Source organism: Hyla sarda, unplaced genomic scaffold, assembly GCF_029499605.1.
Source record: "Hyla sarda isolate aHylSar1 unplaced genomic scaffold, aHylSar1.hap1 scaffold_292, whole genome shotgun sequence".
Lineage (NCBI taxonomy): Eukaryota > Metazoa > Chordata > Amphibia > Anura > Hylidae > Hyla > Hyla sarda.
Genome location: NW_026609629.1, coordinates 205368 through 226799, shown reverse-complemented (window position 1 = coordinate 226799; position 21432 = coordinate 205368). Strand labels below are relative to the sequence as shown.

General features: G+C 51.6%; 1 protein-coding gene across 1 annotated transcript in view; it reads right to left on the bottom strand.

Moving 5' to 3' along the window:
* LOC130327113 (1-phosphatidylinositol 4,5-bisphosphate phosphodiesterase delta-4-like) overlaps window positions 1–21432 on the bottom strand; it is a 148482-nt gene that overhangs the window by 92442 nt on the left and 34608 nt on the right. The window contains exon 2 of the mRNA XM_056553381.1: window positions 10122–10280. Coding sequence (XP_056409356.1) covers window positions 10122–10280 — 159 coding nt within the window. The remainder of the gene's footprint in view (window positions 1–10121; window positions 10281–21432) is intronic.

Sequence of the window (21432 nt, the reverse complement as noted above, 5' to 3'; positions counted from 1 at the left end):
TATATACACTATATACACACCTATTATTATACAGGAAACACACCTAAATATACAATAAAACATCCTACTCTAAACTATCCCTTCACCCACACCACCCGCCCTTCTGTACATGGGTCAGAGTCCACAGTTCTCAATGTCCAGCCACGACTGACCGATGCCAGGTCCACCAAAAAAAACCCACCACCCACCAAATACACCCACCCAACCTAGAACTCCTCCCAACCAACTTAACCATAACCAACTTTATAACATACATAAACAATATAACCCACACTAGGCCCAAGTTCGGTGCCTGTAAGCCCTTCATAACCTAAACATCGGAAAACAAAACAAAAAGCTATGGTACACATGCATTAGCCCACCACCAGGAAGAAGGATGGCAATCCTGATACATACAAAAATTTACATACTTTCCCTAACACCTCCCTACCTCTCACCCTACCATTATCCCTAAAATAGAAACTGACCCTACTATCACCCTAACCCTGTCCCCTTACATCACTGTCCCTAACCAAAACAAGGGTACTCTACCCAGAAGGTCTAGTACCTAGGGCACATCAAAAGAAAACCCTCTCCATAGGAGAGAAGCCCTACTGGTACCAAGACTGCCATACTCCAAAGACCTGATCTTCCCGAGGTCACCTGTGATATTCCTACAGACCTCCACCTCGGAGAGGACTTTACGCTGCGTAGACACTAAACACCGTGCGTTCCACGTGTGGTACCTAATCACTAAGCTAACTAAGAATAAAGTGCCCCGGTCTCGACCACCCAGGTTCCTGAATGCCCCATAAGCCCACTCCGGGTAGGTAAGGCCGGCAAGTTGACTCCAGCCAATGGAAGCGCCCACCCTGTTGTAAACCCCTATATTAAAGGGACAATGAAGGAGGAAATGGTCCATGCTTTCCAGCGTGTCCACACACTCTTCTCGGGGACAGTCCCGGTCATCAGATCTTCTACACTTCAAATTGTCCCTCACATATAGCTTCCCCTGAAAGCAGCGCCAGGCCAAGTCCCAAAACTTCTGGGGGATCCTTTTCATGTTTAAAAGAAACAACCCCACCCTCAGATCCTGACCTGGGCAGTCCCTGAGCGCCAGAGGCTTCTGGAAGTGGGTCAACAGAACCCGTTTGTCAAGGAACTGCCTTGACTGGGTCCTGATCTCCCACACTCCCAGACCCCACCGACGTATCGCCTTCAGAGTCGGGGTAGCATAAGCCGGAAGATATCCATGGGGCGTACGGAGGTCCTTCACTTGCCCTCCTGTCTCCCATTCCTGGAAGAAAGGCCGAAACCATTCCCTGCAGGAGAGTACCCACGGAAAAGCCCTCTCTGACCAGAGGTTTGAGATGTTGGCTTTCAAGAAGGTGTTTGTTAAGAACACCACAGGGTTTACCATAGATAAACCCCCTAGTCTCCTCGTGCGGTACGTAACCTCCCTCTTGACTAGGTTCATCCTGTTCCCCCATAACAGTTGGAAAAACAGGCTGTAGACCCTAGTGTAGTAAGCCTCTGGCAAGATACATACGCTGCCCAGGTAGATAAACAAGGGGAGCAGGTACGATTTGATCAGGTGTACCCTTTCCCTGAGGATCATAGACCAACCCTTCCACTGGTTCACCCTCTGAGTGGCATCCTGGAGCTTACCATCCCAGTTTTTGGTGGGATAATCATCCTGGCCGAATGTGATGCCCAAAACTTTTGCTGATTCTTGGGGCCCCGGAAGGGTGTCCGGGAGATCAAATGTGGGATCCCCCCCTCCCAGCCAGAGACTTTCACACTTATCCCGGTTGATCTTAGACCCGGAAGCCTCCGAGTAGCGGTCCACCTCTGACATCACCACATCGACCTCCCCCCTCGAGGAGACGAAAATGGTGACATCATCAGCATACGCCACAACTCTCTGGGCGACATCCGGCTCCGCCAGACTCATCCCGACTCCCGCCAACGGTCCACAATCTACCCTCCGGACGAAGGGATCGATTGCGAACACGTATAACAGCGGGCTCAAAGGACAACCCTGACGGACTCCGGACCCAACCTCAAAAGAGCGGCCAGACCAACCGTTCACCAGCGGGAAACTCTCTGCCCCTGCATACAAGATCTTGAGCCAATTAACAAAAGTACTCGGTAAGCCATATCTTAGAAGGACGGACCAGAGGTAGTCATGGTTCACCCGATCAAATGCTTTTGCCTGATCCAAGGACAGTAAGTACCCCTTCCAGAGACCTGCACTGCTCCGCTCCACTGCCTCCCTGACACTGAGGACAGCACTTAACGTGCTTCGGCCTGGAACAGAGCAGTGCTGGGCCCCCGAAAGGAGTCGGGGTGCAAAATCCACCAACCGATTAAACAGTATCTTGGCCAGAAGCTTCCTGTCCGTATTGAGAAGAGCTATGGGCCTCCAATTCTCAATCCGGCTAGGATCTTTACCCTTTGAGAGAAGAATCAGGGCTGACCTCCTCATTGACCTAGGCAGAGTGCCCGAGGAGAGACACTCATTGAATACCACAGTCAAGAGGGGAGCTAAAGACTCCTTAAAGGTCTTGTACCACTCGGATGTTAAGCCATCCGGACCTGGCGACTTCTTGGGGGCAAGCCCCTCGATCGCCAGTCTCACTTCCTCTTCCTTAATCTCTTCTGCCAAAACGCCAAGAGAGGGGTCTACCCCTGGCTCAGGAATGGTTTCAGCCAGGAAAGCCGACATCTTGTCCCGATCTAGATCCTTCCTCCCCAAGAGGTGCAAGTAGAAGGATCTGACGACCTCCAGGATCCCTGATCTGGACCGATTCAGAGATCCCGTACTATCAATCAGTCCTGAGATGATTTTACTACTCACTGACATCTTGCAGTTTCTGTAAGGGTCGGGCGAGCGGTACTTCCCAAAATCCCTCTCAAAAACCAAAGATGCGTGCCTATCATACTGACACCTCATCAACAAGGACTTCACTCTGGAGATATCATCACGACTACCTCCAGTCGAGACGAGAAGCTCGAGTTTCCTCCTCAGACCCTGATACAAGCGATACCTGTTCAGGGACCTGAGGCTCGAGAGCTGGCGGAAGAACCCCGCAACCCGCTTCTTGAATATCTCCCACCACTCTGACTTACTACTACAAAGGTCCAGTAAAGGTACCTGACTCTGAAGAAAATCCTCAAAGGACTGTCTTACCTCCGCTTCCTCCAGGAGGGACGAATTCAGCTTCCAATAACCTTTACCCATCCGGGGGGTCTCTGAAACATTCAAGGAAAACAAAATCATACAGTGATCGGAGAACTCCACCTCAACCACGGACACTGCGGAAGAGACGGCTTCCTCCTTTAAATAAAACCTGTCTATCCTAGACCTGCAGCTACCTCGATGATAGGTGAAACCCGCGTGGCCTGAGGGGCTCCGGATGTGGGCGTCCTCTAGGCGAGCTTCCCTAACTATATTATTGAGAGCTATGCTATCGTAAGCCAGCGGACCATTGGAACCTCTCCTATCTTGGGACCTTGTGACAGTATTGAAGTCCCCTCCAAAGATCACTTGCCGGCTAGTAAAAAGGAAGGGCTTGATCCTCATAAAGAGATCTTTGCGGCCCCACTTGGTTTGTGGGGCGTAGATGTTAATGAGCCGGAGCTCCTGTCCCTTCATGAGGACATCTAAGATCAGGCACCTCCCCATTTCTAACTCAATAACCCGTCTGCATTCAACCGGAGCGGTAAAAAGGACCGCCACCCCACTATACGGCTCAGCCGCAAGAGACCAGTGGGAGGGCCCGCACCTCCACTCTCTCCTTGCTTTTACCAGGGAGGCAAGATCTGACAACCTGGTCTCCTGCAGATACAAAATATCGGCTTCAACACGGCCGAGAAAATCAAAGGCTGCGAATCTAGCCGTATCAGACTTTATACTGGCACAGTTAATAGATGCCAGCGTCAATGGGGTGAGTGCCGCCATCATGGGTGATTGAGTTAGACGGCCCTAACCCCCTCACTTCTGTCTTTTCTTTACCCCCTCATCCCCAGACGAGGAGGCTTCTTTCTCTTTTAGCCTTTTTTTAGACTCTGATTGGTCCATTTTTGAATCCCCATCTCCGTCTGGCTCTGGTTTGGCCCCATCCCCTGAGGAAATTGCCCCATCAGGACAGGGCCCAGTTCCCCCCGGAGGCTCCCCCACTTCAGGTACCCCATCCTCGACCACCCCCTCCAAAGAGGGGGAGGAGATGTCATCAAGGACAGAGAACCGGTTAGACAGATCAATCAGAGGGGGGGCAGGTAGGCTTCCGCTTGGGACCTGGTCCGTAGCACGGGGACTAGAGGGCTCCGACCTCTTCTTTCCCCTTTTATTGCCCTTCTTTTTTGGCCGCTCTTCACCCTCCTCATCCACACTTTCAAAGTGGGAGGAATCGGAAAGATCGGCCTTGCTGCCCTCTTCTCCACAGATTCTCCTCACTTCCTCCTCCAGCACATTTTCCTCCAGGGCCTCAGCAGTTTCAGGACTAACCTCTGGAGCAGGGTCAGAAGCTACCCCTGCCACATGGGAACTCTCCAGTTCCCTGCTCCTTCTGCGATTAGCCTCCCGCCTCAGCTTGGCGGGACTTTTCCTCTTCACTGACCCTGTTGCACCTTCACCCGCACTCGTGCCCTCCCCAGCTGAGGCAACATTACTGCTCTCCCCAGCCAAGGTGACAGTTGCCCGGGCAAAAGCGCTAGGACAACGGCTGAAAGGGTGTCCTAAGACACCACACAGATGACACCGGATCTGCCTACAGGATGCGGCAAGATGACCTACCCCACCGCACAGTGCACAGACCTGCACGGTACAAGCTGCGCTAAAGTGGGTGGGGCTGCCACATCTGTGACAGACCTTGGGCTGCCCCTGGTAGAAAACTTGGATTCTGTCTCTCCCAAGAAAAGCAGCTGATGGGATGTGGGCAACAGTGCTCCCCGAACGCTTCAGTTTGACGGAAAACGTCCAGGCCCCAGACCAGATCCCATGTTCGTCATAGTTCTTTTTTGGCATGTCCGTCACATCCCCATATCGGCTGAGCCAGGTCATGATGTCATAGCAAGATAGTGACTCGTTACGTGTCAATACGGTCACTTTCTTGGCCAGATTCTGACGGGATATCGCCTTTACGGCAAAATCCCGCCAGCCGGGCTCACTCTTCACCACCTCATAGTTCGACCAGAAGAGTTCCAAACCCTCCGGCCGAACGAAGCTGATGTCAAATTCGGAAGTACCGTAGGGGTGGATCAGGGCAAAGATGTCACTTGCCCTGAATTCCATCCGGAGGAGGAGCTCAACCACCTTACCCCGAGGCGGACATGCATCTTCGCCCCTCCACACTAAACGGACCACATTCCTACGGCCACTTTCCTGCCCGGATGTCGGGAGGGACCAGACCACCTCCCCGTTTTGTTCTCGGAAGGCGCCTAAGCCGTGTCTTTCTATCCAAAAAGACAGGTCAACCTCACCCCTCCCCTCTACATGGATTGACCTGTCTCCCCTACGTAGAGCCTCCAGGAGGCGCTGTTGCAAGTGACCCCCAGAGCCAGATGGAGATGGGGATCCCCCTGATCCCCCGGCAGTGACTCTGGCATAGCTTCTGGGAGAAGCAGCCACTACCGGGGGGGCAGTCGAACCAGGACCTGACCCAGATCCCAAACCAGGACCCTTGTTCTTAGCTGAGGTGTCAGTCAAACCTCTCTCTGGCATTCCACTACCACTCCTCACCTGCATTCCACTTGCACCCCTCTCTTGCACTCCACTTACACCCCTCTCTTGCACTCCACTTACACCCCTCTCTTGCACTCCACTTGTACCCCTCTCTTGCACTCCACTTGTACCCCTCTCTTGCACTCCACTTGCACCCCTCTCTTGCACTCCACTTGCACCCCTCTCTTGCACTCCACTTGCACCCCTCTCTTGCACTCCACTTGCACCCCTCTCTTGCACTCCACTTGCACCCCTCTCTTGCACTCCCCTTGCACCCCTCTCTTGCACCCCACTTGCACACCCCTCATCCACACTGCTACTACAACTCCTCCCATGCGCACTACCATAACTCACACTCTGGACATTACCATTTTTCCACACATTTTTGCTCTCACTTTCACTCTTGCTTACACTCTGTATATTACAGGCTGGGCTGGCTGGGTCTATTGCATTATGTATAAGGGTCGCTGGTTTCAGGACTAAGGTTGCATTTCCAGTCTTCTGGGGTGCAGACACAGGCTCCGCCTCTGATATGGATGGCACCGCCCCCTCACACGAAGTCATGGATTTTGGCAGGAGCTGTCCCTCCGGACGCACTCCTGCCCCGCCTACTGCAGCTGACGTGCAGGGAACCTCCCCCTTTACAGGTGAGTGCCCCGCAGCGCCAGAAACGGTACCAACCGCACATAGGGGACCGCCCCCTGAACCACCAAGGTCTGGTGCCCGGACACTCCCCCCCCTCACAGGGGAGTGCCCTGCAGCGCCAGGACTTGTACCGCTCACTTCAACCCGGGGACCGCCCCCTGAACGGGAGAAACTGCCGCCATTTTCTGGTGCCTGGACACCCTCCCCCCTCACAGGATGGTGCCCTTTTTCTTCTATAGCACCCGCGGCCATTTTGGGTGCACTACTGTATCCCCCATGCTGGCCCCGCTCCACTACAGAAACGGGGTCTGGCAGATTGGGGGACCCAGCACCCTGAGCTGACTTCTCAGCCGACCCAGGTTGCTGGAAAGAAGAAAATACAAATTTCACTCCTTGTGCCTTCTTCCTCTTCTTGCCCTTCACTTTCTTCCTCTTCCCCTTCTCTTCTGGGCCCAAATCATCACCAAAAGTGAAGTTCTCCAGACGGGTGGGGGACTCCTGCATAACAATCGCACGCAGGAGACCCCCATCTGCCGAGCCGCTGCAATCACTACAGTCACTGCCATCCTCATCGTCCTCACTGGAGGGAGGTAAGGCCACCTGAGCCGGGTTTATGTAGTCCGCACTGAGGGTAAGTGGGGGGTCTGGGGTAACAGTGGTGGTACAAGCAGAACCCGTGTCCATATCCCCCTCACTCACATCCCCCTCCTCACCTCCCTCCATCTCCTCCTCACTCTCATCTTGGTGACTTTCTTTTTCTGCACCTCTGGAGACCCCCTTTTTGGGGAACCTCTCTTCATTAAGAATCTTCTCACTGAAGAAGCCGGCTCCAGCCACAATGTCCGCTCTCAGCTGCACAATCTCCTCCACCTCTTTCTTTAGTGCTCTCACCTTTGCAGTGAACGCTGCTCTCTTGCCCTTGGCTGCTGTATCCGCCTGGTAAGTTGTAAACTTTATATCTTCTCTAAGACCACAAAGCTGTTTCCCAAGTTGCTCATATTGGGCCATCTTTGCCTGGATTCTTGAACCAAAAGTCTCCAGGGATTCCCTTGGCCCCTTGACCCCCCATTGCTGGGGTTCTGAGGAGCCTGAGGTAGAAGCCTTCACTCCACTCCTCTGCCTGGATGAGCTTCTTTTCCCAGAGGAGCTTTTGCTGGAAGCCTTGCAGCTCCCAGCTGGGGATGGGGGAGGGGGCCCCACATGGCGATGGGCCCTGGTGGATCGTCTCACCCCATCCTGGCTGCTGGCCGTCACATTTTCCTTTGCACCCCCCGCCGGCCGGGTACGGGGAGTGCAAGATGAAGCCTCCTGGGGCTCCATAGCAGGAAAACCCTCTACCCAGGTATCTGCCACACACCTGGGGAGGGGCGGATGGAAATCACTGCTTCACTGGAAGAGTCTGGAAGTAACAGGAGCTCAGACACACCCAACCTCTCTCCAGAGCTGTACTCACTATTCTGCTGGTGAGATCACTGTATACATTACATTACTTATCCTGTACTGATCCTGAGTTATATCCTGTATTATACTCCAGAGCTGTACTCACTATTCTGCTGGTGAGATCACTGTGTACATTACATTACATTACTTATCCTGTACTGATCCTGAGTTATATCCTGTATTATACTCCAGAGCTGTACTCACTATTCTGCTGGTGAGATCACTGTATACATTACATTACTTATCCTGTACTGATCCTGAGTTATATCCTGTATTATACTCCAGAGCTGTACTCACTATTCTGCTGGTGAGATCACTGTGTACATTACATTACATTACTTATCCTGTACTGATCCTGAGTTATATCCTGTATTATACTCCAGAGCTGTACTCACTACTCTGCTGGTGAGGTCACTGTGTACATTACATTACATTACTTATCCTGTACTGATCCTGAGTTATATCCTGTATTATACTCCAGAGCTGTACTCACTATTCTGCTGGTGAGATCACTGTATACATTACATTACTTATCCTGTACTGATCCTGAGTTATATCCCGTATTATACTCCAGAGCTGTACTCACTATTCTGCTGGTGGGGTCACTGTGTATATACGTTACATTACTTATCCTGTACTGATCCTGAGTTATATCCTGTATTATACTCCAGAGCTGTACTCACTATTCTGCTGGTGAGATCACTGTGTATATACATTACATTACTTATCCTGTACTGATCCTGAGTTATATCCTGTATTATACCCCAGAGCTGTACTCACTATTCTGCTGGTGAGGTCACTGTGTACATACATTACATTACTTATCCTGTACTGATCCTGAGTTATATCCTGTATTATACTCCAGAGCTGTACTCACTATTCTGCTGGTGAGGTCGTTGTGTACATACATTACATTACTTATCCTGTACTGATCCTGAGTTATATCCTGTATTATACTCCAGAGCTGTACTCACTATTCTGCTGGTGAGGTCGTTGTGTACATACATTACATTACTTATCCTGTACTGATCCTGAGTTATATCCTGTATTATACTCCAGAGCTGTACTCACTATTCTGCTGGTGAGGTCACTGTGTATATACATTACATTACTTATCCTGTACTGATCCTGAGTTATATCCTGTATTATACTCCAGAGCTGTACTCACTATTCTGCTGGTGAGGTCACTGTGTACATACATTACATTATATCCTGTACTGATCCTGAGTTATATCCTGTATTATACTCCAGAGCTGTACTCACTATTCTGCTGGTGAGGTCACTGTGTACATACATTACATTACTTATCCTGTACTGATCCTGAGTTATATCCTGTATTATACTCCAGAGCTGTACTCACTATTCTGCTGGTGAGGTCGTTGTGTACATACATTACATTACTTATCCCGTACTGATCCTGAGTTATATCCTGTATTATACTCCAGAGCTGGACTCACTATTCTGCTGGTGAGGTCACTGTGTACATACATTACATTACTTATCCTGTACTGATCCTGAGTTATATTCTGTATTATACTCCAGAGCTGCACTCACTATTCTGCTGGTGAGATCACTGTGTACATACATTACATTACTTATCCTGTACTGATCCTGAGTTATATCCTGTATTATACTCCAGAGCTGTACTCACTACTCTGCTGGTGAGGTCACTGTGTACATACATTACATTACTTATCCTGTACTGATCCTGAGTTATATCCTGTATTATACCCCAGAGCTGTACTCACTATTCTGCTGGTGAGGTCACTGTGTACATACATTACATTACTTATCCTGTACTGATCCTGAGTTATATCCTGTATTATACTCCAGAGCTGTACTCACTATTCTGCTGGTGAGATCACTGTGTACATACATTACATTACTTATCCTGTACTGATCCTGAGTTATATCCTGTATTATACCCCAGAGCTGTACTCATTATTCTGCTGGTGAGGTCACTGTGTACATACATTACATTACTTATCCTGTACTGATCCTGAGTTATATCCTGTACTAAACTCCATTCCCAGCAGTCTGGTCTGAGTGGCGACATTAATGGTTGCGCTGACTTTCCAGCTGATCATTATCTGATCTATCACATTGTGCGGATGGGAACCTTTTCCACTTTCTATAATGTGTGACCTTTAGTCGCAGCTCTGCTTGCTGTCAGTGAACGGCTTTACTGTAACCTTATACAGACCTATTACTTCTTACAGCTGAGAGTTTTCTACAATGACATCCAGTCTAGGCAGAGGATAGTAAGATAAATGTCTGGATGAGATTGGAGCAAACCCTCAGCTGTGTGTGGAAATGAGGAGTTGGCACTCACATGTGGACTTGGTGTTGCCCGTCTTCTTGGACTTGTACCACACAGTCATACAATCCTCCTGCAGTTTAAAGTATCGTGGTTTCTTCCAGTTCCGGGACTTCACTTTCCTCAGGACGGAGCCGTTCTGCATAATCTGCAAGTTCTCATCCAGCTGGAGGCCTGCGAGAGAGAGAGCACACTGACAGTGACCGACCCTGACCGAACCTACTGACCCGGACCAATCCTACTGACCCTGACCGACCCTACTGACCCTGACCGACCCTACTGACCCTGACCGAACCTACTGACCCTGACCGAACCTACTGACCGAACCTACTGACCGAACCTACTGACCCGGACCAATCCTACTGACCCTGACCGACCCTACTGACCCTGACCGACCCTACTGACCCTGACCGACCCTACTGACCCTGACCGAACCTACTGACCCTGACCGAACCTACTGACCGAACCTACTGACCGAACCTACTGACCCGGACCAATCCTACTGACCCTGACCGACCCTACTGACCCTGACCGAACCTACTGACCGAACCTACTGACCCGGACCAATCCTACTGACCCTGACCGACCCTACTGACCCTGACCGACCCTACTGACCCTGACCGACCCTACTGACCCTGACCGACCCTACTGACCCTGACCAATCCTACTGACCCTGACCAATCCTACTGACCCTGAGACTTCACTTTCCTCAGGACGGAGCCGTTCTGCATAGTCTGCAAGTTCTCATCCAGTTGGAGGCCTGCGAGAGAGAGCACACCGACAGTGACTGACCCTGACCAAACCTGACCGAACCTACTGACCCGGACCAATCCTACTGACCCTGACCGACCCTACTGACCCTGACCGAACCTACTGACCGAACCTACTGACCCGGACCAATCCTACTGACCCTGACCGACCCTACTGACCCTGACCGAACCTACTGACCCTGATCGACCCTACTGACCCTGACCGAACCTACTGACCCTGACCGACCCTACTGACCCTGACCGACCCTACTGACCCTGACCGACCCTACTGACCCTGACCGAACCTACTGACCCTGACCGAACCTACTGACCGAACCTACTGACCGAACCTACTGACCCGGACCAATCCTACTGACCCTGACCGACCCTACTGACCCTGACCGAACCTACTGACCGAACCTACTGACCCGGACCAATCCTACTGACCCTGACCGACCCTACTGACCCTGACCGACCCTACTGACCCTGACCGACCCTACTGACCCTGACCGACCCTACTGACCCTGACCAATCCTACTGACCCTGACCAATTCTACTGACCCTGAGACTTCACTTTCCTCAGGACGGAGCCGTTCTGCATAGTCTGCAAGTTCTCATCCAGTTGGAGGCCTGCGAGAGAGAGCACACCGACAGTGACTGACCCTGACCAAACCTGACCGAACCTACTGACCCGGACCAATCCTACTGACCCTGACCGACCCTACTGACCCTGACCGAACCTACTGACCGAACCTACTGACCCGGACCAATCCTACTGACCCTGACCGACCCTACTGACCGAACCTACTGACCCTGATCGACCCTACTGACCCTGACCGAACCTACTGACCCTGACCGACCCTACTGACCCTGACCACCCTACTGACCCTGACCGACCCTACTGACCCTGACCGACCCTACTGACCCTGACCGATCCTACTGACCCTGACCGACCCTACTGACCCTGACCGACCCTACTGACCCTGACCGACCCTACTGACCCTGACCGACCCTACTTACCCTGACAGAATCTACTGACCCTGACCGACCCTACTGACCCTGACCGACCCTTCTTATCCTGACCGACCCTACTGACCCCGACCGAATCTACTGACCCTGACAGACCCTACTGACCCTGACCGACCCTACTGACCCTGACAGAATCTACTGACCCTGACAGAATCTACTGACCCTGACAGAATCTACTGACCCTGACCGACCCTACTGACCCTGACCAACCATTTTGACCCTGACCGAATCTACTGACCCTGACCAACCCTACTGACCCTGACCGAATCTACTGACCCTGACAGACCCTACTGACCCTGACAGACCCTACTGACCATGACAGACCCTACTGACCATGACAGACCCTACTGACCCTGACCGACCCTGACAACCCATACCGACAAACACTGACTACCTCTAACCACCCTGGCCAACCCTTACCGACTCAGACTAACCCTGACTGACCCTGAACAACCCTGCTGACTGACCCACCTGACCAAACCTGATAACCCATGACTAACCCTGCAGATCTTGCCCAAACCTGACCACTCCTGACCAGCCCTGCTTACCTTTACCAGACCTGACTGACCCTAATAAACCCAGAGCTGTACTCACTATTCTGCTGGTGGGGTCACTGTGTACATACATTACATTACTTATCCTATACTGATCCTGAGTTATATCCTGTATTATACTCCAGAGCTGTACTCACTATTCTGCTGGTGAGGTCACTGTGTACATATATTACATTACTTATCCTGTACTGATCCTGAGTTATATCCTGTATTATACTCCAGAGCTGTACTCACTGTTCTGCTGGTGAGGTCACTGTGTGTATACATTACATTACTTATCCTGTACTGATCCTGAGTTATATCCTGTATTATACTTCAGAGCTGTACTCACTATTCTGCTATTGAGGTCACTGTGTACATACATTACTTATCCTGTACTGATCCTGAGTTATATCCTGTATTATACTCCAGAGCTGTACTCACTATTCTGCTATTGAGGTCACTGTGTACTTAAATTACATTACTTATCCTGTACTGATCCTGAGCTATATCCTGTAACTCTTTTTATTATAAAAATACAAAACACATCCAATACAAAACATAAAACAAAAACAAGCTTAACCAGCTATAACAAACATAACAAAAATAAAATTACAAAAACAAACTCTGCCTAACCGGCCAGCCCAAATTTACTAAAATACACTTTTTTTTTTCCTTTTGCCCATACCAAAATAACTCACACAAACACACATACAAAAAAAAACATGAACAGAAAAATAGCCCAACTTGGCTTATAAAAAATATATAAACATAAAATTCAGCACGACCTGGCTATAAAAATAAAACAAAAAGGAACATAAAAGTAGCACAACTGGCTATAACTCAAAAATTATCCTCACCCAGGGAAGAGAAGAAAAAAATATATAAATAAATAAATAAATTACTAAGCACAACTCGCTTAAAAAAAATAAAAAATAAAAAAAATACTCGATACAAAATAATGCTCTACCTCCCAGCCAGAGATCCACCGGTGAAAGAAGGGCAAGGAAAAGCAGCGCGGAGATGCGGCCGGAGAGAGGGCCCAAAAAGTCCAGCCCCACGCACCGCCCCCGCACGACCGCAAGGCCCACGAAGCACGCCAAGCACGGCAAGGAGCCGAGGACGGCCAGAGAGGATCCGCGCACGGCCCAGAATCCGGCGAGCGCCGGACCCAAAAAGAGAAAGCCAGAACCGAAGAGAAGGACAACACCGCCGAAAAACGAGACCGCAAAGCCAGAGGCGAGGAGAGCAGAGACACCGGAGGGGAGCGCCCCCCCCAAGGAGAAACATAAACATACACAAACATACACATAAATACGTATGACACCACTTTACTACAGGCCCGACTGCCACTACACTATATAATATAAAACAATATAAATACAAAACACAATATATACAAAAATTACTGAAAATATATAAAATATAATAAATACACTACAGAAAACAACAGAAAACACCTACACTAAAACTGTCCCCTCACCCACACCACCCCTCCTGTACATGGGTCAGAGTCCATACCGTCCATATAGTTCTCAGTCCTTAACTGACCCATGTCAGGTCCCCAAAACACCACAAAAACCACCACCCACAAATACACCCTCCCCACCTAACACTCCTCCCAACCAACTTATATACAAACTTATACACTCTGAACCACAACCCCCTTTAGGCCCAAGTTTGGTTGCCTGTAAGCCCTTCATACCATGTCTACTGAAAACAAAACAAAAAGCTAATGTGCACATGCATCAGCCCTCCACCAGGGAGAAGGATGGCAGACCTGATATATAAATCATTTTATACTCTTTCCCTAACTCCCCCTACAATTCTCTCTAATTCTATCCCTACAATAAATCTGACCCTGCCCTCACCCTATCTCTACCCCTATACCACTGCCCCTAACCAAAAATAAAAGGTACTCTACCCAAAAGGTTTAGTACCTAGGGCGCATGAAATGAAAAACCTCTCCACAGGAGAGAAGCCCTACTGGTACCAAGACTGCCATACTCCAGAGACCTGATCTTCCCAAGGTCACCGGTGATGTTCCTACAGACCTCCACCTCGGAGAGGACTTTCTGTTGGGTCGACACTAAGCACCGTGCGTTCCACGTGTAGTACCTAACCACTAAACTGACTAAGAATAAAGTGCACCGATCTCGGCCACCCAGGTTCCTGAATGCCCCATAAGCCCACTCCGGATAGGTAAGGCCGGCAAGTTGACTCCAGCCGATGGAAGCGCCCACCCTGTTGTAGACCCCTATGTTAAAGGCTTTCCAGCATGTCCCCGCACTCTTCTCGGGGATATCCCCGGTCATCAGATCTCCTGCACTTCAGATTGTCCCTTACACTTAGCTTCCCCTGAAAGCAGCGCCAGGCCAAGTCCCAAAACTTCTGGGGGATCCTTTTCATGTTTAAAAGATACAACCCCACCCTCAGATCCCGACCTGGGCAGTCCCTGAGCGCCAGAGGCTTCTGGAAGTGGGACAACAGAACCCGTTTGTCAAGGAACTGCCTTGACTGGGTCCTGATCTCCCACACTCCCAGACCCCACCGACGTATCGCCTTCAGAGTCGGGGTAGCGTAAGCCGGAAGATATCCATGGGGCGTACGGAGGTCCTTCACTTGCCCTCCTGTCTCCCATTCCTGGAAGAAAGGCCGAAACCATTCCCTGCAGGAGAGTACCCACGGAGGAGCCCTCTCTGACCAGAGGTTTGAGATGTTAGCTTTCAAGAAGGTGTTTGTTAAGAATACCACAGGGTTTACCATAGATAAACCCCCTAGTCTCCTCGTGCGGTACGTAACCTACCTATTGACTAGGTTCAACCTGTTCCCCCATAACAGTTGGAAAAACAGGCTGCAGACCCAAGTGTAGTAAGCCTCTGGTAAGATACATACACTGCCCAGGTAGATAAACAAGGGGAGCAGGTATGATTTGATCAGGTGTACCCTTTCCCTGAGGGTCATAGACCAACCCTTCCACTGGTCCACCTTCTGAGTGGCATCCTGGAGCTTACCATCCCAGTTTTTGGTGGGATAATCATCCTGGCCGAATGTGATGCCCAGAAATTTTGCTGACTGTTGGAGCCCTGGAAGGGTGTCCGGGAGATCAAATGTGGGATCTCCCCCTCCCAGTCAGAGACTTTCACACTTATCCCGGTTGATCTTGGACCCGGATGCCTCCGAGTAGCGGTCCACCTCTAACATCACCATATCGACCTCCTCCCGTGAGACGAAAATAGTGACATCATCAGCATACGCCACCACTCTCTGGGCGACATCCGACTCCGCCAGAGTCATCCCGACTCCCGCCAACGGCCCACAATCTACCCTCCGGACAAAGGGATCGATTTCGAACACGTATAACAGCGGGCTCAAAGGACAACCCTGACGGACTCCGGACCCCACCTCAAAAGAGCGGCCAGACCAACCGTTCACCAGCGGGAAACTCTCTGCCCCTGCATATAAGGTGACAAGTCAATTCACAAAAGTACTCGGTAAGCCATATCTCAGGAGGACGGACCAGAGGTACTCGTGGTTCACCCGATCAAATACTTTAGCCTGATCCAGGGACAACAAGTACCCCTTCCAGAGACCTGCACTACTTCGCTCCACTGCCTCCCTGACACTGAGGACAGCACTTAAGGTGCTTCGGCCTGGAACAGAGCTGTGCTGGGCCCCCGAAAGGAGCCGGGGTGCAAACTTCACCAACCGATTAAACAGTATCTTAGCCAGAAGCTTCCTGTCCGTATTGAGAAGAGCTATGGGCCTCCAATTCTCAATCCGGCTAGGATCTTTACCCTTTGACAGAAGAATCAGGGCTGACCTCCTCATTGACTTTGGTAGCGTGCCCGAGGAGAGACACTCATTGAATACCTCAGTCAAGAGGGGAGCTAAAGACTCCTTAAAGGTCCTGTACCACTCGGATGTTAAGCCATCCGGACCTGGCGACTTCTTGGGGGCGAGCCCCTCGATCGCCAGTCTCACTTCCTCTTCCCTGATTTCTTCTGCCAAAACATCAAGAGAGGGGTCTACCCCTGGCTCAGGAATAGTTTCAGCCAGGAAAGCCGACATCCCGTCTCGATCTAGATCCTTCCTTCCCAAGAGGTGCGAGTAGAAGGATCTGACGACCTCCAGGATCCCCGATCTGGACCGATTCAGAGATCCCGTACTATCAATCAGTCCTGAGACCACTTTACTACTCACTGACATCTTACAGTTCTTGTAAGGGTCGGGCGAGCGGTACCTCCCGTAATCCCTCTCAAAAACCAAAGATGCGTGTCTATCGTACTGACACCTCATCAGCAAGGACTTCACTCTGGAGATATCCTCCCGGCTACCTCCAGTCGAGACAAGGAGCTCGAGTTTCCTCCTCAGACCCTGATACAGGCGGTACCTATTCAGGGACCTGAGGCTCGAGAGCTGGCGGAAGAACCCCGCAACCCGCTTCTTGAATATCTCCCACCACTCTGACTTACTACTACAAAGGTCCAGTAAAGGTACCTGACTCTGAAGAAAATCCTCAAAGGACTGTCTTATCTCCGCTTCCTCCAGGAGGGACGAATTCAGCTTCCAATAACCTTTACCCATCCGGGGGGTCTCTGAAACATTCAAGGAAAACAAAATCATACAGTGATCGGAGAATTCCACCTCAACCACGGACACTGCGGAAGAGACGGCTTCCTCCTTTAAATAAAACCTGTCTATCCTAGATCTGCAGCTGCCTCGATGATAGGTGAAACCCACGTGGCCTGAGGGGCTCCGGATGTGGGCGTCCTCTAGGCGAGCTTCCCTAACTATATTATTGAGGGGCACGCTATCGTAAGCCAGCGGACCATTGGAACCTCTCCTATCTTGGGACCTCGTGACATTATTGAAGTCCCCTCCAAAAATCACTTGCCGGCTAGTAAAAAGGAAGGGCTTAATCCTCATAAAGAGATCTTTGCGGTCCCACTTGGTTTGTGGGGCGTAGATGTTAATGAGCTGGAGCTCTTGCCCCTTCATGAGGACATCTAAGATCAGGCACCTCCCCATTTCTAACTCAATAACCCGCCGGCATTCAACCGGAGCGGTAAAAAGGACCGCCACCCCACTATACGGCTCAGCCGCAAGAGACCAGTGGGAGGGCCCGCGCCTCCACTCTCTTTTGGCTTTAACTGAGAGGCTAGATCTGACAACCTGGTCTCCTGTAAAAGGAAAATGTCGGCTTCAACGCGGCCGAGAAAATCAAAGGCTGCGAATCTAGCCGTATCAGACTTTATACTGGCAAAGTTAATGGATGCCAGCGTCAATGGGGTGAGTGCCGCCATCATGAGTGATTGAGTTAGACGGCGTCACCTTTATTTTTTCTTACCCTTCTTCTTCATCCCCTCATCCCCAGAAGAAGAAGAAAGGGCAGGACCGCTTTTGCCTCTTTTTTGGACTCACTCTGGTCCATATGGTCCCCGTCTCCGTCTGACCCCGGTCTAGCCCTGCCCTCCGAGGAAGGTGCCTGAACAGGACAGGGCCCAGTTCCCCCCAGAGGCTCTCTCTCCCTAGGCACCTCGCCCTCACCTTCCCCCTCCAAGGAGGGGGAGGAGATGTTATCAAGGACGAGGTACCGGTTTGACAGGTCAACCAGAGGGGGGGCAGTCAGGCTTCCGCTTTGGACCCGGCCCGCAGTACGAGGGAGAGAGGGCTTGGACCTCTTTATTCTCCCTTTCCTTTTGCCCTTTTCTTTCTTTTTGGCCTTCTCTACACTCTCCTCATCCACACTTTCATAGTGGGAGGAATCGGAAGAGTCGGCCATATTGCCCTCCTCTTCGCCCAGTCTCCTGACCTCCTCATCCAGCACGTCCTCCTCCAGGGCTTCAGTAATTTCAGGGCCAGCTTCAGGAGCAGGGGCCGGAGCTACCCATATCACTTGGGCACTCTCCTGCTCCCTACTCCTCCTCCGATTTTCCTCCCGCCTTAGTTTGGCGGGGCCCTTCCTCCTCACTAGCCCTGGTGCGCCCCCATCCCTGCTCGTACCCTCTCCAGCCGAGGCAACTTCACAGCTCTCCCCAGCCGGAGCGGCCACCGCACGGGCGAAGGCGCTAGGACAACGGCTGAAAGGGTGCCCGAGGACACCACACAGATGGCAGCGGATCTGCCTACAGGATGCGGCCAGATGACCCACCCCACCACACAAAGCACAGACCTGTACAGTACAGGCTGCGCTAAAATGGGTGGGGCTACCGCACCTGTGACAGATCTTAGGCTGCCCCTGGTAGAAGACCTGGATCCTGTCATGTCCAAGGAAGGCGGCTGACGGAATGTGGGCAACCGTACTCCCTGAACGCCTGAGTTTGACGGAAAACGTCCAGGCCCCGGACCAGATCCCGTGCTCATCAATGTTTTTCTTGGGCATGTCCGTCACATCCCCATACCGACCGAGCCAGGTCATGATGTCGTAACAAGAAAGTGACTCGTTACGGGCCAAAATGGTCACCTTCTTGACTGAGTTCTGACGGGAAATTGCCTTTACGGCAAAATTCCGCCAGCCGGGCTCGTTCTTCGCCACCTCGTAGTTTGACCAGAAGAGTTCGAGACCCTCTGGCCGAACGAAACTGACATCAAACTCGGACGTACCATAGGGGTGGATCAGGGCAAAGATGTCACTCGCCCTGAATTCCATCTGGAGGAGGAGCTCAACCACTTTAGTGTGAGGTGGGCATGCCTCCTCACCCCTCCAAATCAGACGTACCACATTCCTGTGGTTATTGTCCTGCCTGGTTGTCGGGAGGGACCAGACCACCTCCCCATTCTGCTCTAGGAAAGCCCCCTAACCGTGCCTCTCTATCCAGAAAGACAGGTCGACCTCACCCCTTCCCTCTACCTGGATCGACCTGTCTCCCCTACGCAGAGCCTCCAGGAGGCGCTGTTGCAAGTAACCCCCGGGGGCGGACGGAGACGGGGACCCCCCTGGTCCCCCGGCAGCGACATTAGCATAGCTCCTAGGAGCAGTCACTGCCGGGGGGGCAGCCGGGCCAGACCCAGACCCAGACCCACTATTCACACCACCATTCACATCATCCTTTTTTCCATCCATACCAGACTTCCCATTCGCACCACTACTCCCACCAACATTCACTCCACTGACACTCCTCTCATCCACAACACTACTACACTCAGCATTCTCACATCCTGCACTCATACCCTGCGTAACTGACTCTGGGCTGGCTGGGAGTTGTAGTATGGCTGGTTTAACCAAAGCCTTTTTGTCTGGCTTGGCTGCTGCTGGGGTCAATGCTGATGGCAATGGCTCCTCCTCCTTACTAGGCAATGACGCCTCCTGAGTCTGGGGCTGCCCCCCCGAGCGCACCACAGCTCCTCCCACGGCGCCATTGCCGGACACTGATCCCGGCACGGGACACTCCCCCCCTCACAGGGGAGTGCCCCGCAGTGCCCGCAGAACACACTGTACTCGGGGGGACCGCACCCCGAGCACACAGACACAACGCTCTCTGGCGCCTGGACACTCCCCCCCTCACAGGGGAGTGCCCCGCGGCGCCAGTAGTGCCCACAGTACTCGGGGAACCGCCCCCCGAGCACACGGCAGCGTAGCTGCCCTGCATGAGCCCATCCTGCCCTTCCCTACCGACAGGATGGGTGGGCTTCACAACTATTGCGCCCTTAGCCTTTCCTGACGCCTTACTGTACTCCCCGTGCTGGCCCCGCTCCACCACAGGAACGGGGTCTGGCAGTTTGGGGGAGCCCGCAGCCTGAACCAGCTTTGCAGCTGGCCCAGACTTCTGGAAAGGGACAAACACATATTGTACCGTCTCCTTCGTCTTACGTTTTTTTTATCTCTGCTGGACCACCACATCCTCACATTCCTCGTCCCCAAAAGTGAAATTCTGGAGGTGGGCTGGGGACTCCTGCATCACAATTGCCCTCAGCAGACCCCCAGCCTCACCCTCCACGTCATCCTCCTCACTCTAACTTGGTGGTAGTGCCACCTGTCCAGCCTCAATGTAGCTGTCCTGGGTCTGGGTGTCACAGGGAGTAGCTACAACTTCCGCACATTGTGCACTTTCCTCCATCACATCTTCAACACCATCCTCACTATCTTCGCCGCCACTACTCTCCCCATCATCCACCTCCACCTTACCTGGGGATCGCTGTTGATCAGCTTCTCCTTGAAGAGACCGCTCCCCTCCAGTATCTCCGCTCTCCTCGCCTCCAGCTTCACAATCTCTCCCTTCAGCGATGTAATCCTTCTCTTCAGTTCTGGCTTGCTCTTTCTGGATCCGGTACTCATCAGACTCTGGGCCGCACGCAGATCCTCTCTGGCCATCCTCAGCTCCTTGCCGCGCTGCTCATACTCCACAAACCTTGCGGCCATGCGGGAGCAGTACGTGGAACTGGACTCTCCGGGCCCACTCTCCGTCCACATCTCCACACTGCTTTTCCGTGCCCCTCTTCCACCTGTGGATCTCTGGCTGGCACCTGTAGCCTGGGAAGCAGAGCCTGCATTTCTGCAGACTCTGACAGATCTTCTCCCGGCCGGAACAATGGCTGTTGAAGTTTTCACTCCACTCCCCGCCAGCCTAGAACGGGAAGTGGAGCCATGAGGCTCCATTGCAGGAGGCTCTTCCCCAGGAATCTGCCACCTTCCTGGGAAAGCAGGTGGAAAAAATCAGCCTCTCTCCTCTGGAAGTCTGGAGTCTCAGGAGCTCAGCAACAGACAAACCTAGTGACCACACCCTCCAGAGCTGTACTCACTATTCTGCTGGTGAGATCACTGTGTACATACATTACATTACTTATCCTGTACTGATCCTGAGTTATATCCTGTAAATCTTTTTTATTAGAAAAATGTAAATCATAACAAACACAAAAACCAGCACAACTTTAACATAACTGAAAACAACAACATAAAATAACATAAACCCAAACTTTACATTTCAAATAAAAGAACATAAATCCTGCCTAACCGGCCAGCCCAGTTTTCCCTAGAAAATACTAGAGACGCATCTTACATAACCAAATATCTAA